This window comes from Acinonyx jubatus, chromosome A1 (genome assembly GCF_027475565.1).
Source record: "Acinonyx jubatus isolate Ajub_Pintada_27869175 chromosome A1, VMU_Ajub_asm_v1.0, whole genome shotgun sequence".
Taxonomy (NCBI): Eukaryota; Metazoa; Chordata; class Mammalia; order Carnivora; family Felidae; genus Acinonyx; species Acinonyx jubatus.
Genome location: NC_069380.1, coordinates 203,152,318 through 203,173,004, shown reverse-complemented (window position 1 = coordinate 203,173,004; position 20,687 = coordinate 203,152,318). Strand labels below are relative to the sequence as shown.

At 39.0% G+C, this 20,687-nt stretch overlaps 1 protein-coding gene across 8 annotated transcripts in view; it reads right to left on the bottom strand.

Moving 5' to 3' along the window:
* PLCXD3 (phosphatidylinositol specific phospholipase C X domain containing 3) overlaps positions 1 to 20,687 on the bottom strand; it is a 228,505-nt gene that overhangs the window by 64,229 nt on the left and 143,589 nt on the right. The window contains exon 1 of one of the 8 annotated variants that reach the window (XM_053201086.1): positions 7,804 to 12,719. The exons of the other annotated variants lie outside the window; for them this stretch is intronic. Within the exon in view, the coding sequence (XP_053057061.1) occupies positions 7,804 to 7,870 (67 nt within the window). The 5' untranslated portion in view covers positions 7,871 to 12,719. Of the gene's footprint in view, positions 1 to 7,803; positions 12,720 to 20,687 lie in introns of those variants that run through there. 8 annotated transcript variants of the gene reach the window in all.

The following is a 20,687-nucleotide window of genomic DNA, read 5'->3' as shown; positions in this document are numbered from 1 at the left end:
GATATAATTGATTTCCAGCTAAATACCCTGGCATTCATCAACAAGTCCCTTTTGCTTTCTGCCCCATTTTTCATTAACAGGAATTTTGACTCGGTAACATATCTAGTACCCAACTCTTCTGGGGGAATTATTTGCTCTTATAAGCCCCTGCCACCCCTGGGAGACTGAAATCCCATCATTATATACTAGAATGGTATCTAAACCTGGTTATCTGCTGAGTCTGTCCACCCGTCGGTATTCCTTTAATACCCTTCGATGCTGTCTCCAGAGTACTAATTAGACAGCTCCATCCACTGTAACCTTGTACTAAATCACTAAACACAACCCTTTGTGTGGCCTCTGGCTTTGAGAGGCTGCAAACCTGACTGATGGTATATGGAACTCTAACATCAGCACATGATCCTCTCTGCAGGTGGATCTGTACTGCCCCATCACTGGTAGTACTTAAATAAAATCCACTCTTGGCTTCTAACTGTAATGGAGGAGAAAAAATGCACAGATTATGGAAATAATATTAATTCTTAAGTCACTTTTACTTGGTTTGGAAGTCAATCAGTCCTCTCCATTGTTGATGCTCAGTCCGACAGAAAAAAAAAACGTTAAAATTAATTAGTTGGTTCTTACTTGACAACGTATCATTAATCTCACTAATTTTTGTTTGCCCCATTAATTAAACTGATGAGTTATTGGGATTGGTTTTAGAGACAAAGACCAAACCTTGAAGAATAGGGATCACTCCTTACTCCTGGCACACAATCTTGCCTCAGCCCTCCAGCACATGATCAGGTCTTTGTGCACAATACAAGAGATTTTGCATCATCAGAGATAATGCACAATATGTATCAGAAACCAGAACACTTTAGGATTGAATGGATAATTAAAAGCTACACACCTGTAATGCATATACTTTACTTGACATAATAAATGTATAGAAAAAACATTTTCAAGTAATAAACCTGACATATCTTGCAGAACACTGAGATGAATCTTTTTGTAAAGGAATAATCAAAATAGTCGTGCTGTGATTTCTCTTTGGCTAAATCTGTATCTTTCATACTGTGTAACGCCTTCTTCCCCAGCACACCTCAGAGACAGTAAGCTGAAGTAAAAGAGGCTGGTTTCCTTACTTAAGTCTTTTGATCCAGGATCCCAGATGCCAAATTTGAGAAGCCCTATTACATTGATGCTTCCCAGGAGTACAGAAGCTCAATATTCATCACAATATCTTTAGAATTACTGGGCTGTTTCCTTAAACCAATAGATGAGCCGACAGTGAATAGTTTAAGAGCAGTGGTGTTCCAGGAAAGGGGCAGAAAAAGCAGCTTGTTCTAATTGCCACCCTTGGTGAAACTGTTGAACCTTCTTTTATAGGAATTTCTTTTTAAGGACTATCAATAGGGATGCCAGAGAAAATAATTAAAAGAGACCCCAAGAAATAGAGAAGTTTGAAATTACTGTCTAAGCCAGCTCAGCAATGCATTCTCTCTTTCCACGGCATCTGTCTCGGCCCTTCTTCTCAGCAGAGTCAAATGGAATCGTGAGTGGAGGTTTTGCCACGTATATTGTGCTGCTAAGCCAACACTGGCAGCATTATGACCTTCTAAGCCCAGCAACACAGCATCAGTGAGGGCAGTTTCCAAAAAGGGAAGGTCCTGAGACCAGGAAGAATCTATATCGTAAATATAAAGTCTTAAGAAAAAAATCAGTAGATCAGCAGTATTTGTCAGGTAATTCAAAAGAGCAATAGACCCATCTGCTTTTTTAAGCACCCCTGGTGCTTAACCAGTGGTGATTTTGACCCAGGAGATATTTGACATCATGTGGAAATACTTTGCATTGTTACAGCTGAAGGGGACCGCTACTGGCATCTAATGGGTAGAAGACCAGGAATGCTGCTATCCATCCTACAACTACATGCACCAACTGCCCTCACCACAAAGAATCAACCAGCCCAAAATGCCCGTAATAACAAGACTGAGAAAGCCTACCCTAGTGGAAACCATACAGGCAGAGCGATTTCCAGAGTTAGAAACCAAACACCCTGAATTTCCCTGCTTCATCTGTAATATACACATTTCCCCACACCTATAACACATCCCTCATACACTTATTGTGCCATTCTATTTTGAAGCTGTCTAAATACGTACTGCAACTAAAAACTGTCACACATGAGGCATTGCTTTTGAGTTTATTTAAAACCCAACAGAATATGTGGCTTTGGCACTTATTTCTACTAATCTCTTGATTTTTACTTCAACATTTCTTTCAACTGTTCTAACAAGTTCTCAAGGTAACCAGTAGCCCGTTTAGGATAAAATTAAACCCATGCGGACAGGTACATTTTATTCGTTGTCTTCATCACCACTCCAGAAGCCTCTGTGTGGCATGAATGTTATGAGGACAAGATTTGTCTAGCTCTTCTTTAATGTATTAAATAAATCAAACACCTATTCTGTGCAAGGCAGTATGAAAGTTCTATGCATGGCTGTGAAGAGGTGAGGTGGAGGGCTGGAGAGATTAAAATAATTAGCATTTACTAAGTCAAAAAAGGGAAGGTGGGTTCCCTCTGTTTCTTATGCTTTATCTTCTGCTCTATCAGGCCAAGCATTTGGTCGACATGTATTGAGTATCTATTATATGCCATGCATTGGGTCAAGGATATGGAAATAAAACAGATGCAAGACTCATCTAGGTTCTGTCCTTGTGGAGTTCAGATCATAGTGGGGAGAAATAAGCCAGAAAAGCCACCATTATCATAAAGTATGAAAGATGCTATGATAAGCTACATACGATACCTTTTGATAAAAGAGTAGTTCAGTCCTGAGCTCAACAGGATCTTTCAGAATAATTACTAATCAATGTGAAAGGGTGAGAACAAAACCCCAAACACATGAAACTTTTTCAATGTTAATATGCATAGGGATCACTCAAGTATCTTGTTAAAATCTGATTATGTTGGTCTGGGAAGGGGCATGAGCTTCTGCATTTCTTTCCTTTTTTTTTTTTTTTTTTTGATGTTTATTTATTTATTTTTGAGGGAGAGACAGAGAGAGCAAGCGAGGGGCAGAGAGAGAGGGAGAAAGAGAGAATCCTAAGCAGGCTCCACACTATCTGAGCAGAGCCCAATGCAGGACCTGAACCCACAAACAGTGAGATCATGACCTGAGCCGATTCAAGAGTCGGACGCTTAGCCAACTGAGCCACCCAGGCGCCCCCGAGATTCTGCATTTCTAACAAGCTCCCAGGTATTATCAATGTTGTTTCAAGGACCACACTTTGAATAGCAAGGTACTAAGGTAATACTGGCCTCATCTTCTCTACAACTACTATTATACTGCCTTCTCTCCTCATTGTTCTGTGCATCCCTATTCCTCAGTTCCCTTAACTGCACATGCACACACACACACACACACTGATGCATACACTTTTGCTCGTGTGCAGTTTGGGAAGATGTTATAATGCTTGTGTTTGGATTATTGATTGAATACTTTGCTGTGTCACAAGGAAGAAAATCTTATCTGATCTTTTTATTTATCAATAAAATATTCATATTGGTAATTTTTATAATAAAATATGTTTTTGATAAATTTTCTGAAGTCATTTGCTCATTACTACTCATATGAACACTGCCAATCAATCTGCACATCTCAAGTAATAACCAAACACAAGTCCCAGCCATAAGAAAAGGCAGGAGCAAATCAGAGCACAGGTAAGCCTCGTTGCTCTTATCCTTGAGGCCACCAAGCTTCAGTTTCTTCAAATGTCTGTATTTCCAGATTCATCATGGCCACTCTGCCAGATGCCATGATTCAGGGAAAAGGATGAATCAAGGATGACTAAATAAGAAAGATGGGAGATGGTGTCCATGAAAGAAATGTGACAAAGATTCGGAAGAAAAATGGCATAGTTTGTCAATAATTTTGGCCTTGGTTATTTTAGCAGAGCCTGGAGGGGAACTCAGAAGGGACTTATCTGTTGGCAAATAATCTGGGAGAGAACCAGAAAAAAAAATCATGCTCCTTTTGGCGATCTGCTCTGCCTTGACTTCTAAAGGGCCTGGACAGCTCAAGAAGGACCAGACATTCTGGACCTGAAAGAGACATGCTTTATTTAAGAGGCAACAAGAAAACCTGTTTTGCAGAGCAGACTGTGTGGTTCTTTCCACATTCACTGGCCCCAAAGATGCACCATGAAGTCGAAGGAGATTGGACTCCCAGGAGCCTTTGGTAGTATGTAGCCCCGGGTCTCATGGCCACTCAAGATGGGTCCCTCTCCCTCTGCTGGCTGGACTCCAGCTACACCAGGATTCTTTCTGCTTATTGAATACACTAAGTTCATTCCAGCCTAGCCCTTGTTCTCTCTATTCTCCCTGCTTGCAATGCTCTGCCCCTAGTTGTTTTCAGGGCTGGCAACTTTTTGTTTAAGTCTCAGCTCAACTGCCATCTTTTTAAGTAAACCTCCTGCATGTAAAGTGAGTGTAACTCATCCAACCCTCCCCTACTGCCTGTCAGTCTCTGTCACATGATCACCTTTTATTTTCTTCACAGTATTTATCACTAGCTTCAAGTCGCACTTCATTTAATTGCTTGTTTGCTTCCTGTCTATCTCCCCTCACTAGAATTTAACTCCATGAGAATGAGATTCTAATCTGTCTTTTTCACTACTATATACCCATTAAAAGGCATGGCCATGGGCACATAAAAGATATTCAATAAATATCTGTTGTATGAAATAATATCTTTCCATCTCTCTAAACCTCAATACCCTAATCTGCAAATGGGATTGATAATGCTATCTACCTATAAAGTTTAAGTAAATGATAAGCGCTAAACATTGATTATAGAAAATACTCAGTAAGTACTAGCTTTTATTATCAATATTAACTATTATTTCTGCATTAATTCTGAGCACAAACTACCTAGCACACAGTGTAGATTCTCACCAAGCATAGACCGAATAAATGAATGAATGAGAACTGCACCAAAAGATTATAAACACTATGGCTGTCATAAATTCATAGAACCACTCAGTGAAAATATTGCCACTACATCTAGGGGTGCAGTGGAGAGAAAATTGTGTCTTAAAGTCCTCTCTCTTTTTGATTCCCTGGACCACGGGTGTCCTTTCCCGCACTGGATGCAGCAATGCCAAAGCCTGCCATCACAGGAAGGCTCTGCTCCTTACACACATGCCATTCCAGATTCTTACAAGTGTAAGTCTTCCTCCTGATATCCAGAGCCATGACCCTTAGCTTCCCTTCAACCCAGATCGCCTGTAGGGGCTCGAGAGTAGGAAAGCTTACTCCATGACCACCTCTTCCCCCAGGAGTTTTATACTTGGGACAGGTACCCAAATCTGAGCAGCCACTGAAGCAGGAAGTAAGGAAATTCAGTCAGACTCTGCTAACATGCATCGAAAGGGCAAAGAAGTTGGGAAGGGAGATGTGGTCACCAGACACGCAGCCCGGCATTCCCCACTCCTCTTTAGGAGCTAGTTGTTTAAGATGCTGATGTGTTCCTAACGCCACCTGCACCACTGGTTTCTCCACTAGAACTTCCCTATACTGACAGATCCCAAAGCTTGGGGCAGCCCTCTATGTCTTCAGGCACAGGAGCAGGTCTGGTCACATGGGCAGACATAATGAATGACCTAGGGAAAGGGAGGGGACAGATTACATAAGACCGAAACCCTATCATTGAAACCAACTATTCTGAATGAAATGAATCTCTATTGTGTTTTACCTCTAAGAAGAAAACAAATATGAAACATGGCAAATAAACAGTCCAGTTATTATATTCTCTTAGATTTGAGAGCGAGAGGGCCTCTGAAGCTTATTTAGCTTTGTTCTTGCATGTCTGGCACTATTGGTTTCCCTTTTATGAATAATAAAAATCTGAAATAAAACAACATTGCCCTTAATCATGTTTGTGCTACAGAGAAAACATCTCCTTGATATTTAAGTCTTTGATTCTACGATGCCCTCACAAAACACCACTTTTAGCCAACAGCTGGATCTTTTCTTATCAAAGAAGTGCTTGAGGCATGGGGATTATTTATTCCTTTGGTCCTTCTACCAATCTCCCCTTCCCTTCCTCCAGCCTTCGGATTTGAAATCTGGGTATGTAGAGAACTGCATACCTCCTCCTGCTTCCCAAACACACTACCAAGCTAACATAATAAGCTGTGTCTGGTAGATCTGGTGCACGCATGCAGACCGGTTGCTAAAAACTAGAATACGGGTAGCAACGTTAAACCCAAGAAGATTCTGAATAGCATCACCTTACTGCTACGTGATATTTGATCTCCTAAGTCCAAGAACGCACACACATACGTATTACACTCAATACAAATATTCCCAAACCACTTCACCCCATTTCCTTTTCCATACTCCAGCACATATATGGTGTTTTTATTGGCTACAAAGCAAATATGACAACATTAAGGGTTAGTTTAAAAATGGAGAAGATATGTAGTTTTCTTACCTGAATAGAGCCACCCCAGAGAAAACCTTCCATTTACCCATATGTTTTTTTAGTATGGATCCATACGCATTCATAGTTTACACAGTTTGATCAGTGCAGACCAAACGCATTAGGTTATATCATCAAAGTTTTCCATAGTCTTTTTTCATCATTATGACATAGTCTTCAAACACTGTTTAGATGATTTCATTATATTGCATATGCTAACATGTATAATCCCTCTATTAGCAGGGCGCCTCGGTGGCTCAGTTGGTTGAGCGTCAGACTTTGGCTTAGGTCATGAACTCACTGTTCAAGGGTTTGAGCCCTAGAGCCCTGTATCAGGCTCACTGCTGTAGCCCAGAGCCCACTTTGGATCCTATCTCCCCCCTCTCTCTGCCCTTCCCTTGCTCACATGCTCTCTCTGTCTCAAAAATAAATAAAAACATTTAAAAGAATAATCCCTCTATTAGCATACATTTCTGAACTTCCTCTCATATAAATTATACTGAAGGGAATCTCCTCCTATTATTTTTGTTTTTACAATAAGTGGTCTCATTTTTTTTGGTGACTTAACACGCTCTTTCTTCCTCCCCTACTTTATTCTTCCTATCTCCTTTCAGAGTTGGGTCACTGCCTTAATTTTTTTTTTAACGTTTTTATTTATTTTTGAGACAGAGAGAGACAGAGCATGAACGGGGGAGGGGCAGAGAGAGAGGGAGACAGAATCCGAAGCAGGCTCCAGGCTCTGAGCCATCAGCCCAGAGCCCCACGCGGGGCTCGAACTCATGGACCGCGAGATTGTGACCTGAGTTGAAGTCGGACGCTCAACAGACTGAGCCACCCAGGTGCCCCAGATCACTACCTTAAGAGAAGTAAAGGACACCCAAAGCAGGCTGCGGCAGTCATGGGAGCTGTGACTGGGGAAAATCCCAGCTCCTCTGCACCCCCCCCCACCCCCCCGTTCCTGCTACGACCCTCTTCCAATCTCACACCTTCCTCAGTCCGCTCCCGGCGGGGCACACATTTCTTGTTTCAGCCTCGATGGCTCACATCTCTATTTCCTCATTTATATTCTTTTCTGCTAGTCTTTACTTCTGATGTCTAGCGACTCCAGGCCTTAGCTCAAAGATTCTGGACTTGGACATGCACTGTGTAGAACACACAGAACCAGGCACAGAGACCTCAATCGATTGTTTTACTTCTTAAGGAAATTCTTTTTTTTTTTTTCTTTTTTGGAAATCCTTGTTATTGTACCAGACTATTTGTGCTGTCTTCAAGTAGGGAGTGTTCAGATTGGGTTTAAATTGTGGTGAAATGTGCACTCTATGTTCTTACTCACTTTTGGTCTCTTCGGGGAGAAAAAGACATAACGATAGATGGAATGATCTCCCACGCCAATCAGTCATTTCTAATGATCCCAGGCTGAGATGAAAACAAAACAAACGTAATCATAACAAACTCTGCCGTTTATTGTATTATACTTGTTAGATGTTTAACTTGGGAGTTAATACTCAGCCACACAGGATTGCAAATAATTAAAACACAACTCCCTAGTTAAAAGTTATTTATTTTTGTACAAGCCAAGCAAATACTTTGCGACTGAATGAGCCCAATATTAGACCAGGACAGTCACAAATTCTCTAGAACCTACAGAAGGGATTGCTGTGAACTGGCTCAATGTCAGTGTCAGGACAAGCAAAACAAGAGAAAACATGAGGGCCATTTTGTTTTCACATTGAACTTGAAAAAGTCAATTCAAATCAAATTAGCAAATACATTTTGAACAGCTGCAATATGAAAAGAAGTGTACTAAGCACCATGAGAGATGTAAAAATAAGAAAGACAATTGCTGCCTCTAATAAACTAAATATTTTTAAAAAGATGGTCCCTGCCTTTAAGGAATGTTAAGTGAAAAGTTCTACAGCAGAATACTGCTAAAGAGACTATTATTTTACTTTCTACTATTCATTTCTAATAGTCAATGTATTTGAATTACAGCAGATTTGGATTAGCCAAATTAGCTTCATGGCTACAAAAGTTTTTCTATTTTCATAATTAGCTTAGGCAATAGTCATCTTGCCTATGAAATGGGAGAAGAGTTCTCAAACTTCCAGTATGAGTAGTCTTTGATTCTCAGTAGAATGTCTAGCTTCTGTACCCTGGTGCAGAATATGGTAAACCAAATTTTTTTAAATAGTCTTCTACTATAAGAGAAATATGTGAAGATATATTTTTAAAATATCTTATTTTAAAAATGTACAACTGAACTAGTAAGAAAACAAGGAAACTTCCAATGCTCAAAACCAAACCAAAGAGTAGACAGAATCCAACAGGGTAAGCCAGCCTTGAAGCCTTGGATGTCATGGGGACATTTACGGATTTAAACCCCTAAGGCTTTGGGTTTTTACAGATACACTGCAGAAAGGCCTGGGCCTGAGCAAGCAGTGTTCACATAAAGCTAACATCCTTTGAGGCTAAAGTATATCTCTGTATCTTCAGTGAAAGTGAGGCTTCCCTACACAAAGGGATTTGGCAAAGCGATGTGTCCATCTTGGCCTTGGCTGGGGTGGGCGGGTAGAAAGAGGGAGTAGGGGTGGGTAGGTGGAGAGAGGGAGTAGGAATTATTTTTGGTGGAGAAAAAAGTAGTATCCAAATGGGATATATATATAGTGCATGTACCATGGACTTTAATTGTATTGATAGTATTTCATTTCTTAATTTGTATGGTAGATATGATGGTGATTATTATATTATTCTTATATCAGTGTATATGTCTTTAATACAGATGAATCAAAGAAAAAAACCAAAGTAACCTATAACAAAATAAAAGAGAATTCTTTTCAGATCAAAAAACATTTAAGGCAGAGCTAAAGAAGGACAATTAAAATTAGAATTCCAGCCTCTCAGCTCCTAATCTGCTTTTTCTACACTTTTTTTTTTAAAGAACATTTCAATTTAATAAATCCTAGAAGTTTTCTATTTTATTGTGGGATGTATCTGAGTAAATCAAGAGTAAATCATTTCCAAAAGGCCTTGTCTAAGGTTAACCAATATTGTGTGGGATCCCTGGAGTAGTTCCAAAATAGGCTTTCTGCTTGGTACAGGCTTGAAGACACCATCCAATTTGGATCTAGATTAGGAAATCCACGAATAAAAGGTTATTCAGTGTTGGAGCAGAACTCACTGGCAGATCCATATGTTTCCTTTGACCATCAGTGACCTTGCCCATTTCCAAATTCTTAGAGCGCTTACTATGTATCCTAATCACTTGGATGCTTAGTTTTATTCTGCATTTCAGAGGTATATATATTATATCTGTAATGAGACCTGAAGTTCCTAAAGAAGAGATTTATTTTTCAGTCCCTACATTGCCAAGCAAATTTTGAGCTGGAAGGGATGCTATCTGCTTTAAATCTCCCACAACATTTGAGGTTAACTAGTTCTGTGAAGGGGCTTGCCCCAAATCACACAGTGCATCTGTCAGAGTCTCAACAGAAAACAGATGGCACAATCCAATTAGGGTAATTCAAGGAAAATCTATATATGATGGGACCATGTGAATAGGGTATAGAGAAACCACAGACTATAATGTAGTGTCTAATGCTAGTAACAGTCAAAGACTTTGCTACCACTGCGAGGCAGCAAAGGGTAAGGATGAAGAGTGCTACCAAACACTGGTAGAAGAGGGCTCTAATGAAGGCTGTCTTGGAAGGAATCTTTAGTGAAGGGACTCACCCACCCAAAGCAAGCTCAGAGAGGGATCTAGAGCAATAAATGCCCCAGACCCCAACATCAGTTTCCTACATCCACTCAAGGTACCTCCACTCAAGGTCAAACCAATGAGAACTTGAGAACACAGAAGCCCACTGATGAAGTCCATAATAGTCAGGAGCCAAGAGCAAGTGAAGAGATATCTGGAGGAAAGAAACAATATGTAGGACATATAGCTTTGGTTGTAATAGAATTCTCCAAACTCTGACCCACTACTAAGTAGAATGTAATTCTTCTCATGCTGCTCAAAATGCCTAATGACTTGAGTTGAGTTCAACTGAATTGAATAAAAACTCTCCCCAAAAGAAGGAAGCTCTGCACACATAAGGTTGAGTCACAGCCCAGTGAGGGTGGGTCTCAGACCATCTCCTACTTTCAGTATTAGAATCAGATCCAAGAGCTGTACCCAGAAGCAGATGGGAAGCCAGTGTAGTGCCCAGGGCCAAGTGAGTAGAATGTTCCAAACAACAAGATCCATTCAGCATCTCTTTTGCTAAACAGTGACACAACCCAGCATATGGCAGGCCGGACACAGTGTGAAGCATAGGACCATAGCCAAAGACAGATCTGGTTGGATTTAAAATAGACATACTAATTTTCAGAATTTGAGTTAACTCTGTGAAGTGTCCTTCTATGTGAGAAGGGATTTGGCAGGAGGAAAAAGTTCAAGAACCGTTGGTGTCCTTTTGCCCACACCTAAGACCTCTGCCCCAGTAAGAGGTGAAACCAAATTCTGGAAGACAGGAATAGACTCACACTTGTTTGTGGGCTTGAAGGCAACTCTCCTAAAACTCCACTGCAGCAGAGTGCCAGAGATAACAATTAATCCTATATGAACAAAAAACATTTTCCAGGACTAATCATCAGACTGAGAATACTAGTATGCACAGGCAGGAGAAGAACAATGGTGGGGACATTTCAGGATGATCTAGTAGATGTCTACTAGACCTCTCTCTTTCATTCTCAAATATGTAGTTAACACTAATGGTGCCCATTATTCCTTTGTAGACATTGCTCACTGGGCTATTATGATAATTAAACAAAACAATGAAATAGCACTTTGTAAATTGTAGGGCTCTCTACATATGACAATTGTTATTATTACCCACTGTGGGCTGCCTAATGGCCCCGGGAAGGAATATCCATTTCTACACCTTAGGATGGCCACTATCCTGACAGATGGTTCCATTGTCGATTCCTGCATTACAAACAGTCTCCTCATTGCAGTTAGATGAAGAATGTTAACGGAACATGTCTTCTCAGGAACCCCAGCTGAATTCCTGGGTCAGCTTCCTTCTTCACACCCTAGGACTAATAGAAGTAGATGATGAACTTGGCTTGATGACAAGAAAGGGACTCAGGGTGCTGTCTGATCCAGACTGTGAAAAAGTACTCCCTTGCCTCTTGTTCTAGCTAGTAAGGCAAGAAGACAGAGCTGGTGACTGACAAATCAACAGGAGGAAGGCAATCAGGCCTCTGAGAAAACCTTGGAGAAATCCCAAGAGAAGAAAAAAAACATCCTGTAAAGAATAACACATTAGTATTAACTACTCTCTGACCAGCAGCTAATTGCTGCAAATGAGTTTACTGACCTTTCCCCTGCTGCCATCACAAAGCTGTCAAGCTATGGCACAGATATGTGCTACACAAACCTGCAATGACTAGACTTCCGTGAGAAATCCATGGACACCAGGGCAGGGTGGCCAGAGAAGCATGCTTACAGTGGAGCTGAATCTGGTGCACATGTCAACTGGCTGAACAGATCAAGCAAGATTTTGGAGAGTAGGATGTATGGGATAGAGGAGAGAAAATACACTCAGGTGTTGTGTCATCTCACTACTTACTAACAGTTCTAACTGTTTAGAATTACCTATGCACTGTTTTTCGGAATTCAACTGACATATTAAAGTGTCTGAACTTCAGCCCTATCAAATAATCAGACAACAAATTTAACTGCTTCTTCATTATTAGGGGAAAAATTTGTCCAGGAAGGCTTAGGTCTTTTCAAATTGCAATGTAGGTACATGGCAGTGTGGTGTTCTAGAAGCCAATGCATAAGCATGGCATATGTTTATAGAACACCAATTTTGGCTGATATTTTAAAGAGAATAAGATTATTTTTATCAAACACACACACACACACACACACACACACACACACACACACACCAAAAAGAGGACAAAAATTGCTTTTGTTTTTAAGATGAAACATGAGGCTTCAAAGACTTCCTCTCTTGTGACAGGCTACTCTGGACAACACTCAAACCCCCCTCCCCACTCCTATTGGGGGCTTCTGTTCACAAAGAGTCATTGGAAGTATTTGGGTACAGGGGTGCCTGGGTGGCTCAAGTTGGTTGAGCATCTGACTCTTCATTTCAGCTCAGGTCATGATCCCAGGGTTCGAGGGATCGAGCCCCATGTAGTGGAGCCTACTTGAGATTCTCTCTCTCTCCCTCTGCCTCGCCCCTGCTTATGCTCTCTTTCTCTCTATATGTAATTTTTTTAAAAAAAGAGAAGTATTTGGGTGGAAAATTCCAATAAATTCTGGTAATGTACAGCCCTATGTGGAAACGGAGGGACAAGCAGCAGAAAGAACCCTTATGGTCTTTTATAAGCCTAGAAGCTTAGGACAAAAAATACATAAGGGTTATATTTTTTTGGTAAACTTTACCTAATATTTAACATATGCCTGGCAATATCCTAGACACTGAGCCAAACACAAAGTTGAACACTATGATTACCTCACAAGTCCTCTAGCTTATAAGACTAGATCAAGAGTTCCTAAAGTGGAAGTAATATCTTCTTATTCCCTCTCTTCTTCCTGCCATACCCCTTCCCCACACCTTCCACCCCAGATTCCAACTGAAAACACATTCACTCATAAACTATCTGAGCCATTTGCTATTCCAACAGTGACACTTCAATCATTCATCTTTTTTGAAAGGATATGACTCCCAAATATTTCATCATTTCCTATGATTCACAATGAAATGATGAACCATTACACCCCAAAAGGTTACACTGTGCCTTATAAAATCACTTGTGTGGGGAGAGCAGTAGAGTCAAAAAGGGGCCAAATTTGAATCTCAGGCAATAGAGGAAGTTCTGCCATCTTGGACTGGCTATGCCTGAGGCCATAGCCCTTAATTGCTGGACAACAGATCTTACTCTATGTCACTGTTAGTTCCCTTTTCTACCTCTGTGTAGATTAGAAATATAAAAGTTGGAAGTTTGGCAGGAAAGGGGTTGGGGGTTAATCATTTTGAGGGAAAATGCCCTCTGATGGGGTTCCCTATAGGAAAATGCCAGCAGCAAGAATTCTTCCCTTCCCGGTTCTGCTGAAGATTGTGCAGTCACAAGTCTCCTCCAAATCATATAACTCCATACCCTCAGATTTCATGATTAAAAAAAGGATATCACAAAAAATTAGGTCCTATATCCTATGCAATGCATGCATTATTTAGAATAATTTCCTGGAACTTTGGAATCAAAGAGCTAGGGAGGATTTACGAGGTTTCCTAGGACATGATATTTTCTTTTCAACAGACAACATATATATGGCAAGTCAGACAAATATCCATGATGCCAAGACATAGTTGGAATTTGGGGAAAATGGTAAATAGCATTCTTCAATATGTTTACCATGAAGCAATTGAAAAAACTCGGAGACTGAACCCCTGGATATCCAGGGCAAAATCCTCTTATTTTCTTGAAGAGTATTACCCTATCGTCCACTAACTCATTCCACATCAACAGTCATACTGGAGAGAATGACATGGATTCTAGAAATTAGATTACCCAGTTCCACTACTTCTTAGCTATCTGACAATTTAAATGACTTAATCTTATTGTGCCTCAGTTTCCTGAGCTGTGATATAGGGAAAATACCATAGACCAACCTCACTCGATAGGCCACGAGCAGAATTAAATGATGTAATGCACATAAAGCCCTCAGCACAGTGCTTGCCAAAGAATTAGGTATTATGATTTTGATTATGATTATTGTCAGAAAATTATGTCTTGAACCTTCCTTAGCAAGTTCCTTTGGTAGCTATATAATTCCAGGCTAGAGATATATGGTAGTTTCTTTTATCTCTTTCCTTTAATTGCTAATCTCCTTTTATTTTTTTATCTTAATTATCTAGTGTCAAATGTGGTATGCTACAATATGCTCAACTCTTTTCAAAAAGTATGTGGGAGGTAAATTATAAATAAAAATAAAGACCATGATTGTACCTATATCAAGTACCTCACCTATGAGCTCTTAAACGGACTTCTTTTTATATCTAATTCTTATCCATACAACAGAAAGGAATTTCTGGATATATGTCAGAGCATATAGCAAAAGAAAAAAGAAGAAAGCACATATATGTCACTCAGTGTTTGAAATGAATCCATTCTGTGGGGCGCCTGGGTGGCTCAGTCGGTTAAGCGTCCGACTTCGGTTCAGGTCATGATCTCACAGTTCGTGAGTTCGAGCCCTGTGTCCGGCTCTGTGCTGACAGCTCCGAGCCTGGAGCCTGCTTCAGATTCTGTGTCTCCCTCTCTCTGCCCCTCCCCTGCTCATGCTCTGTCTCTCTCTGTCTCAAAAATAAATAAACATTAAAAAAAATTAAAAAAAAAAAAAGAGAAATGAATCCATTCTGTTTGTCTCTTTTCCTTGACCCAGAAAACCACATTTTTCAGAGTCACATGGCTACACAACAACCCCCAACACCTATCGGCACCAATTCAGTGTTCCTCATCCTCCACAACAGCCAACTTAAGATGCCACATGAGGGGTGCCTGGGTGGCGCAGTCAGTTAAACGTCCGACTTCAGCCAGGTCACGATCTCGGGGTCCGTGAGTTCGAGCCCCGCCTCAGGCTCTGGGCTGATGGCTCAGAGCCTGGAGCCTGCTTCCGATTCTGTGTCTCCCTCTCTCTGCCCCTCCCCTGTTTATGCTCTGTCTCTCTCTGTCCCAAAAATAAATAAAAACGTTGGAAAAAAAAAAAAGATGCCACATGAAACAAGATTATGATAATCACATTTTCTTTCAGGACTCTAAAGGGAAACAAGAAAAGATGCAAAGAAATTAAACTGTCTATGCCCACCTACCAAACTCCTTTCCCTACTAGTCAGCAAATAGGTTACATCTCTCAGACTGGGCTTCTGCCAAACCCAACACGCTTAGCAGTGCAATTCCTCCCACTCCTCTGTGGCAAATGGCACCTTTAATGCTCAGGAGAGAATTTACCTTTTCACAGCAGGATAATTATAGGCAATCAGCCAGGCCATGGAACACAGATTAAAAAATGACATTATTTCTGCATTTCTAGTCTTTCCCCCACCCCTTAATTTTGTCACACCACCTCTGCGCGGTAGAAAGTTATTGGTTGTTTTCACTATCCTAACTCTTTCAGGCGACTTCTCTACAATCATGTGGCCAGTTAACTCCATCATGTGAGGCTACAGATAATCAAATCTTACTATCAGTTAAGCTCACAGGTTGGGACATTTCCCCCTGCATTCTCTGGTTCTTTCAGTTGAATCCTACCTACCAAGTAGACCCCTGGTTCTCTTCTGTTCTCCCAAGGTGAACAAAAGAACTTTCCAGTAACAATATCTGATCTCTGAAGTCCTAGAGGTTTTTTTCAGTAACATAAAAATAAAAAAATATGTTTAATATCAGGACTCCAAATATTAAAACCAGAATGTATCAAATTCTTCCCTACTAATACTTTTGTTTTCCTGTCTCTTTCATAAAATACATTGCCGGATTCACAATGCTCAATCCTTAATTCCTTTTTAATTGTGTCTAGACCATATCTCTCTAATTAAAATACAAGGAATTTGAGAGTAGGTAGAGTCCATGAATTATATTTCTTTTAAGAGTCTACAGAGTGTTATATTGTGGATTTTCAGCAGATCTTAAAAAAAAAAAAAACTAGCTGGCAGAAACCAGATGAATGAAAAACTTAAATATATGCATATTCTCATTTCAGCTGATTTTAACAAAAATTTACACTCAAGTCAACTCAGGTGTCCCAAGCAGTAAGATCTCATGTTCTAGTTACCCATTAATAAAACAAGTTTGATGTAATGACATGTACTTTCTTCACATATTTACTCAATTCTCAGTATCACTCATAAAAAGATAACCTAGATTCTTCCAAATATATATTTTATATATTTTTCTAATGCATATAAAAAGTTGTCAACGTTGCTTTGAAAATTACTTGTGTATGTATTCTTTTTAACATGCTTCTTGTATTTTTATCCTTCCTCTGGATCTTTATAGATAATAGAAAGCATACATTATTGTGCAAAGACTTATAATTCTATAGTTCTGAATAATTATTCATAATGTAGATTTAATGTGGTCCACAGCCCAATTAGTTAGCTTGCTCCTTCTTATAACTTCCTTACCCTTGTTGTTTTACATGCACATTATCCATTTTATCAATCCTAGAAATAGCTTTAAATTATGACTTAAATGTCGTTGAGGAGCATGATATGTGAGAATGTAGACTTGGCAGCAATATGAACTAGGATTTAATCCTAGCTTTGCCTTTTACTAAACCCTAGTCTTGGGAAATTTATCACCCACTGTCTTTACATATCTGGATATGATGGGTCTCACCATTACACTTCCCTTTCTTGGTGAAAATTGCCTTGGCTGATGTTGGAGTTTCATTCTTTCCTATTAATTTTAGAATATATTAGATCCAGTGAAGAAACTTGAGGGGCGCCTGGGTGGCTCAGTCAGTTGAGCATCCGACTCTTGATTTTGGCTCAAGTCATTATCCCAGGATCATGGGATGGAGCCCCGCATTGTGTCTCATGCTGAGCGTGGATCTACGTAACATTCCTTCTCTCTCCTCTGCCCCTCTCCCCTGTTTGTACTCTCTCTCTAATTAAAAAAAAAAAAAATAGAAAAAAGAAAAAATGTGTTGAGATTTTGACTGGGATTTCAGTAATTGATAGAACAATTTGGGGAGAATTGTCATCTTAACGTATTGAACTCAAGTCTTATGTCCATAAGGCTTTACAATTTGTTTATGAAGTTTGTATGCTTCTTTGTTAGACTTATTTTCAGGTATGTTATAGTTTGGTTTGCTACAAAAAGTAGCAGTTTTCTTTCTTTCTTTCCAATAGGTGTGTTTTTATTTATTATTTTTAAATACTCTAGCTGGACCTCCGACATAGTGCTGGAGAGCAGTAATGACAGTGGGCATCTTTGTCTTGTTTCTAAACTTAATGAGAGTCTTTTCATTGCTAAATAGAGTGCTAAAATTAGTTGTTTGGTAGATACATTATCAGGTTAAGGATTCTCCTTTCTATTTTTAGCTTGCTAAAAAGTATATATTTTTAAAAATTATAAGTGGGTGTTTAATTTTTTAAATACTTTCTCTGCATTTGTGAGTTGATCAATTTTTCCCTTTTTAAATTTTTTTAATGTGGTAAAAAACATTTATAGATGATTTTCTCATTTTAAAATATCCTTGCATTCTTGACATCAGCCCTATCTGGCTTTGATTTATTATTTTAACTTCTTTTCTTTTCTCCAGGAGTTTATATGAAATAGGGGTTATATGTTCTCTACTGACTTAGAACATTATGCTTGGAACATAGTCTGATCCAAATGTTTTATCTGTCAGTTAAGATAGACTTTTTTAAAGTTTTTTTTAATGCTTAATCATTATAGACCTTTCAGATTTTCTATTTCAAATGAGTTATTTTTAGTTAAGTTATATTTTTCTAAAACATTCAATTTTTCAAATGTGTTGGCATGAAGTAATTCATGAACTCTTAAAATTCTACAGCACTAATAGTTACACCTCCTCATTTCTAGCATTATTTATTTCTGTAATCTCTTTTTTCCTTGATTAGTTTTTCCAGAGGATAGTCTATTTTATTAGAAGAAATAGATTTTTATTTTGCTGTCTTTCTATATTTTCTGATGTGTATTTAATCAATTTCTGCCAGTATCATTTTCCCTTCCTTTGTTTGGATTTAATTTCTCTTTATTTGTCTAACTTCTTAAATTAGATGATTAGCTTCTTAATTCCCATGATTTTCTTTTCTTTAATGTATATTTCTTTATTTTTGAGAGAGAGATAGAGCATGAGTGGGGGAGAGGGAGGGGCAGAGAGAGAGGGAGACACACAATCCAAAACAGGCTCCAGGCTCTCACCTGTCAGCACAGAGCCTGGCGCTGGGGCCTGAACTCACCAACCGTGAGACCAGGAACTGAGCTGAAGTCCGCGCTTAACCACCTGACCTACCGAGCCACCCAGGCACCCCCATGTTTCTCCTTTCTAATGTATGCGTAAAGGGCTCTGAATTCCACTCTATTGACCAGGTTAGCTTTCTTACACAAGTTTTGATACCTACTTTTAGTGTCCATTACTTTTTCTTCAACATAGGAAATATTTTTTTTAATATTTTAATGATGTTTTTAAAAATTACTTTTTCTGTATTTTTGTTATTTCTCTTTTTTTGCATTGAAAATAAGGAAAGTGATAGGTATAATCTTGATAATTAACCTTGGTATTTCTTGAGACCTGTTATGTGACCCAGTATGTGATTAATATTTAAATATATTCCATATGTGCTTGAAAAGAATGAGAATCCTTTAATTTGAGGGGAGCATAATTCTATATACCCATTATATCAAGCTTTTTTATTGTCTTGTCAAACCATACACACCCTTACTAATTTCTTAACTGCATGATCTAGCACATAATATGATAATTATACTAAAAATACTCTTCAACCAAAATTGTGGCTTTAGTGACAGACATGCATACAGCTTTTATTTGTATATTTTGAGGCTATTTTGATTTTGTTAGGTGAATGCCATCTTTAGGGCTGTTCAAGCTTTTTCTTGGTGAATTGTTCTGTGTAGTAACTATCTTTCTGTCATAGAAATGCTGTTTGCCTTACAGTCTTAATACAGTCTGATAACTACTATTACCAACTTTCTTTTGTTAATATTTACTTAGTATATTTTTTCCATCCTTTTACTTTCAACCTTCCTGTGTCCTTATGTCTCAGGTGAGTCTCCCATGAAGATTGCAAAAGCAGGACTCCTTGAAACTGCCTCCTAATTGTCTTTAAGTCTATTTTAAAATAGACTTCATATTTTAAGAAGCTTTAGGCGAATTGAAGGCTACACAGATTTCCCATATATTCCCTATCCTCACACATCCAGAGCCTCCCACATTATCAACCTTTTGTTACATTTGATGAACGTACACTGACACATCATTATCACATAAAGTCCATAGTCTACATTAGGGTTCACTTTTGGTGTGTACACCTCTAGGTTTAGATAAATATATAATGACATGTATCCACCATTATAAAATCATACAGACTGGTTCCACTGACCTAAACAGACTGCGCATCAATCCCTTTCTCCCTCCCTAATGCCTGGCAACCTCTGACCCTTTCACTTCTCTATAGCTTTGCCTTTTCCAGAATGTCACACAGTTGGAATCATATGGTATGTCGCTTTTTCAGATTGGCTTCTTTTAGTTAGTAATACGCATCTAAGATTCTGCTATGTCTTTTTATGGCTTGATAGCTCATTTCTTTATAGTGCTGAATAACATTCCGTTGTCTGGCTGTTTCGCAGTTTATCCATTCTCCTGAAGGACATCATTGTTGCTTCCAAGTTTGGACAATTAGGAATCAAGCTGCTATAAACATCCACGTGTAGGCTTTTGTGTAGACATAAATTTTCAATTCCTTTGGGTCAATACCAAAGAGCACTACTGCTGGTATGTTCAGTTTCGTGAGGAACTGCCAAACCATCTTCCAAAGTGACTATAACTCTTTTCCATTCTTCCCCCCAGTGAATGAGAGTTCCTGTTGCTCTGCCTCCTCACCAGCAGTTGGTATTGTCAGTGTTTCGAATTCTGGCCATTCTAATAGCTGCGCAGTGACATCTCGCTGTTGTTTTAATTCGCAACTCCCTAATGACATACGATGTGGACCACCTTTTAATACGCTTATTTGCCACCTGTAGATCTTCTTTAGTGAGGTATCTGTTAAGGTCTTTGACCCATTTTTAATTGGGGTGTTTCTTAATCGTCTCTTAATTTGTTTATATTCATTGTAGCAATGAATTTGGATCTATTCTTACCATCTTATTTGTGTCTTCTATTTGCCGCACTTTTTCTGATTATTTTCTGCTTTCTTTTGTATTAATCAAGTTTATTTCTCTCTTGTACTTTTACTGCTTTGAAAATTATTCATTCTTTTTCTATTTTAGTCATTATCCTTCAAATTTTGACACACATACTTAATTCAACAGTCTAGTATTAATGTTTCTATCCTTCTCTGGAAAAACATGGTATTATAGAACTGACAAATCAGTTATATATATCAGTTATATAGAAGATAGGTCTTAGTTCTATCTTGTTATAACGCTCTGCCCAAATGATCATTGTTGTTATTAAGTTTT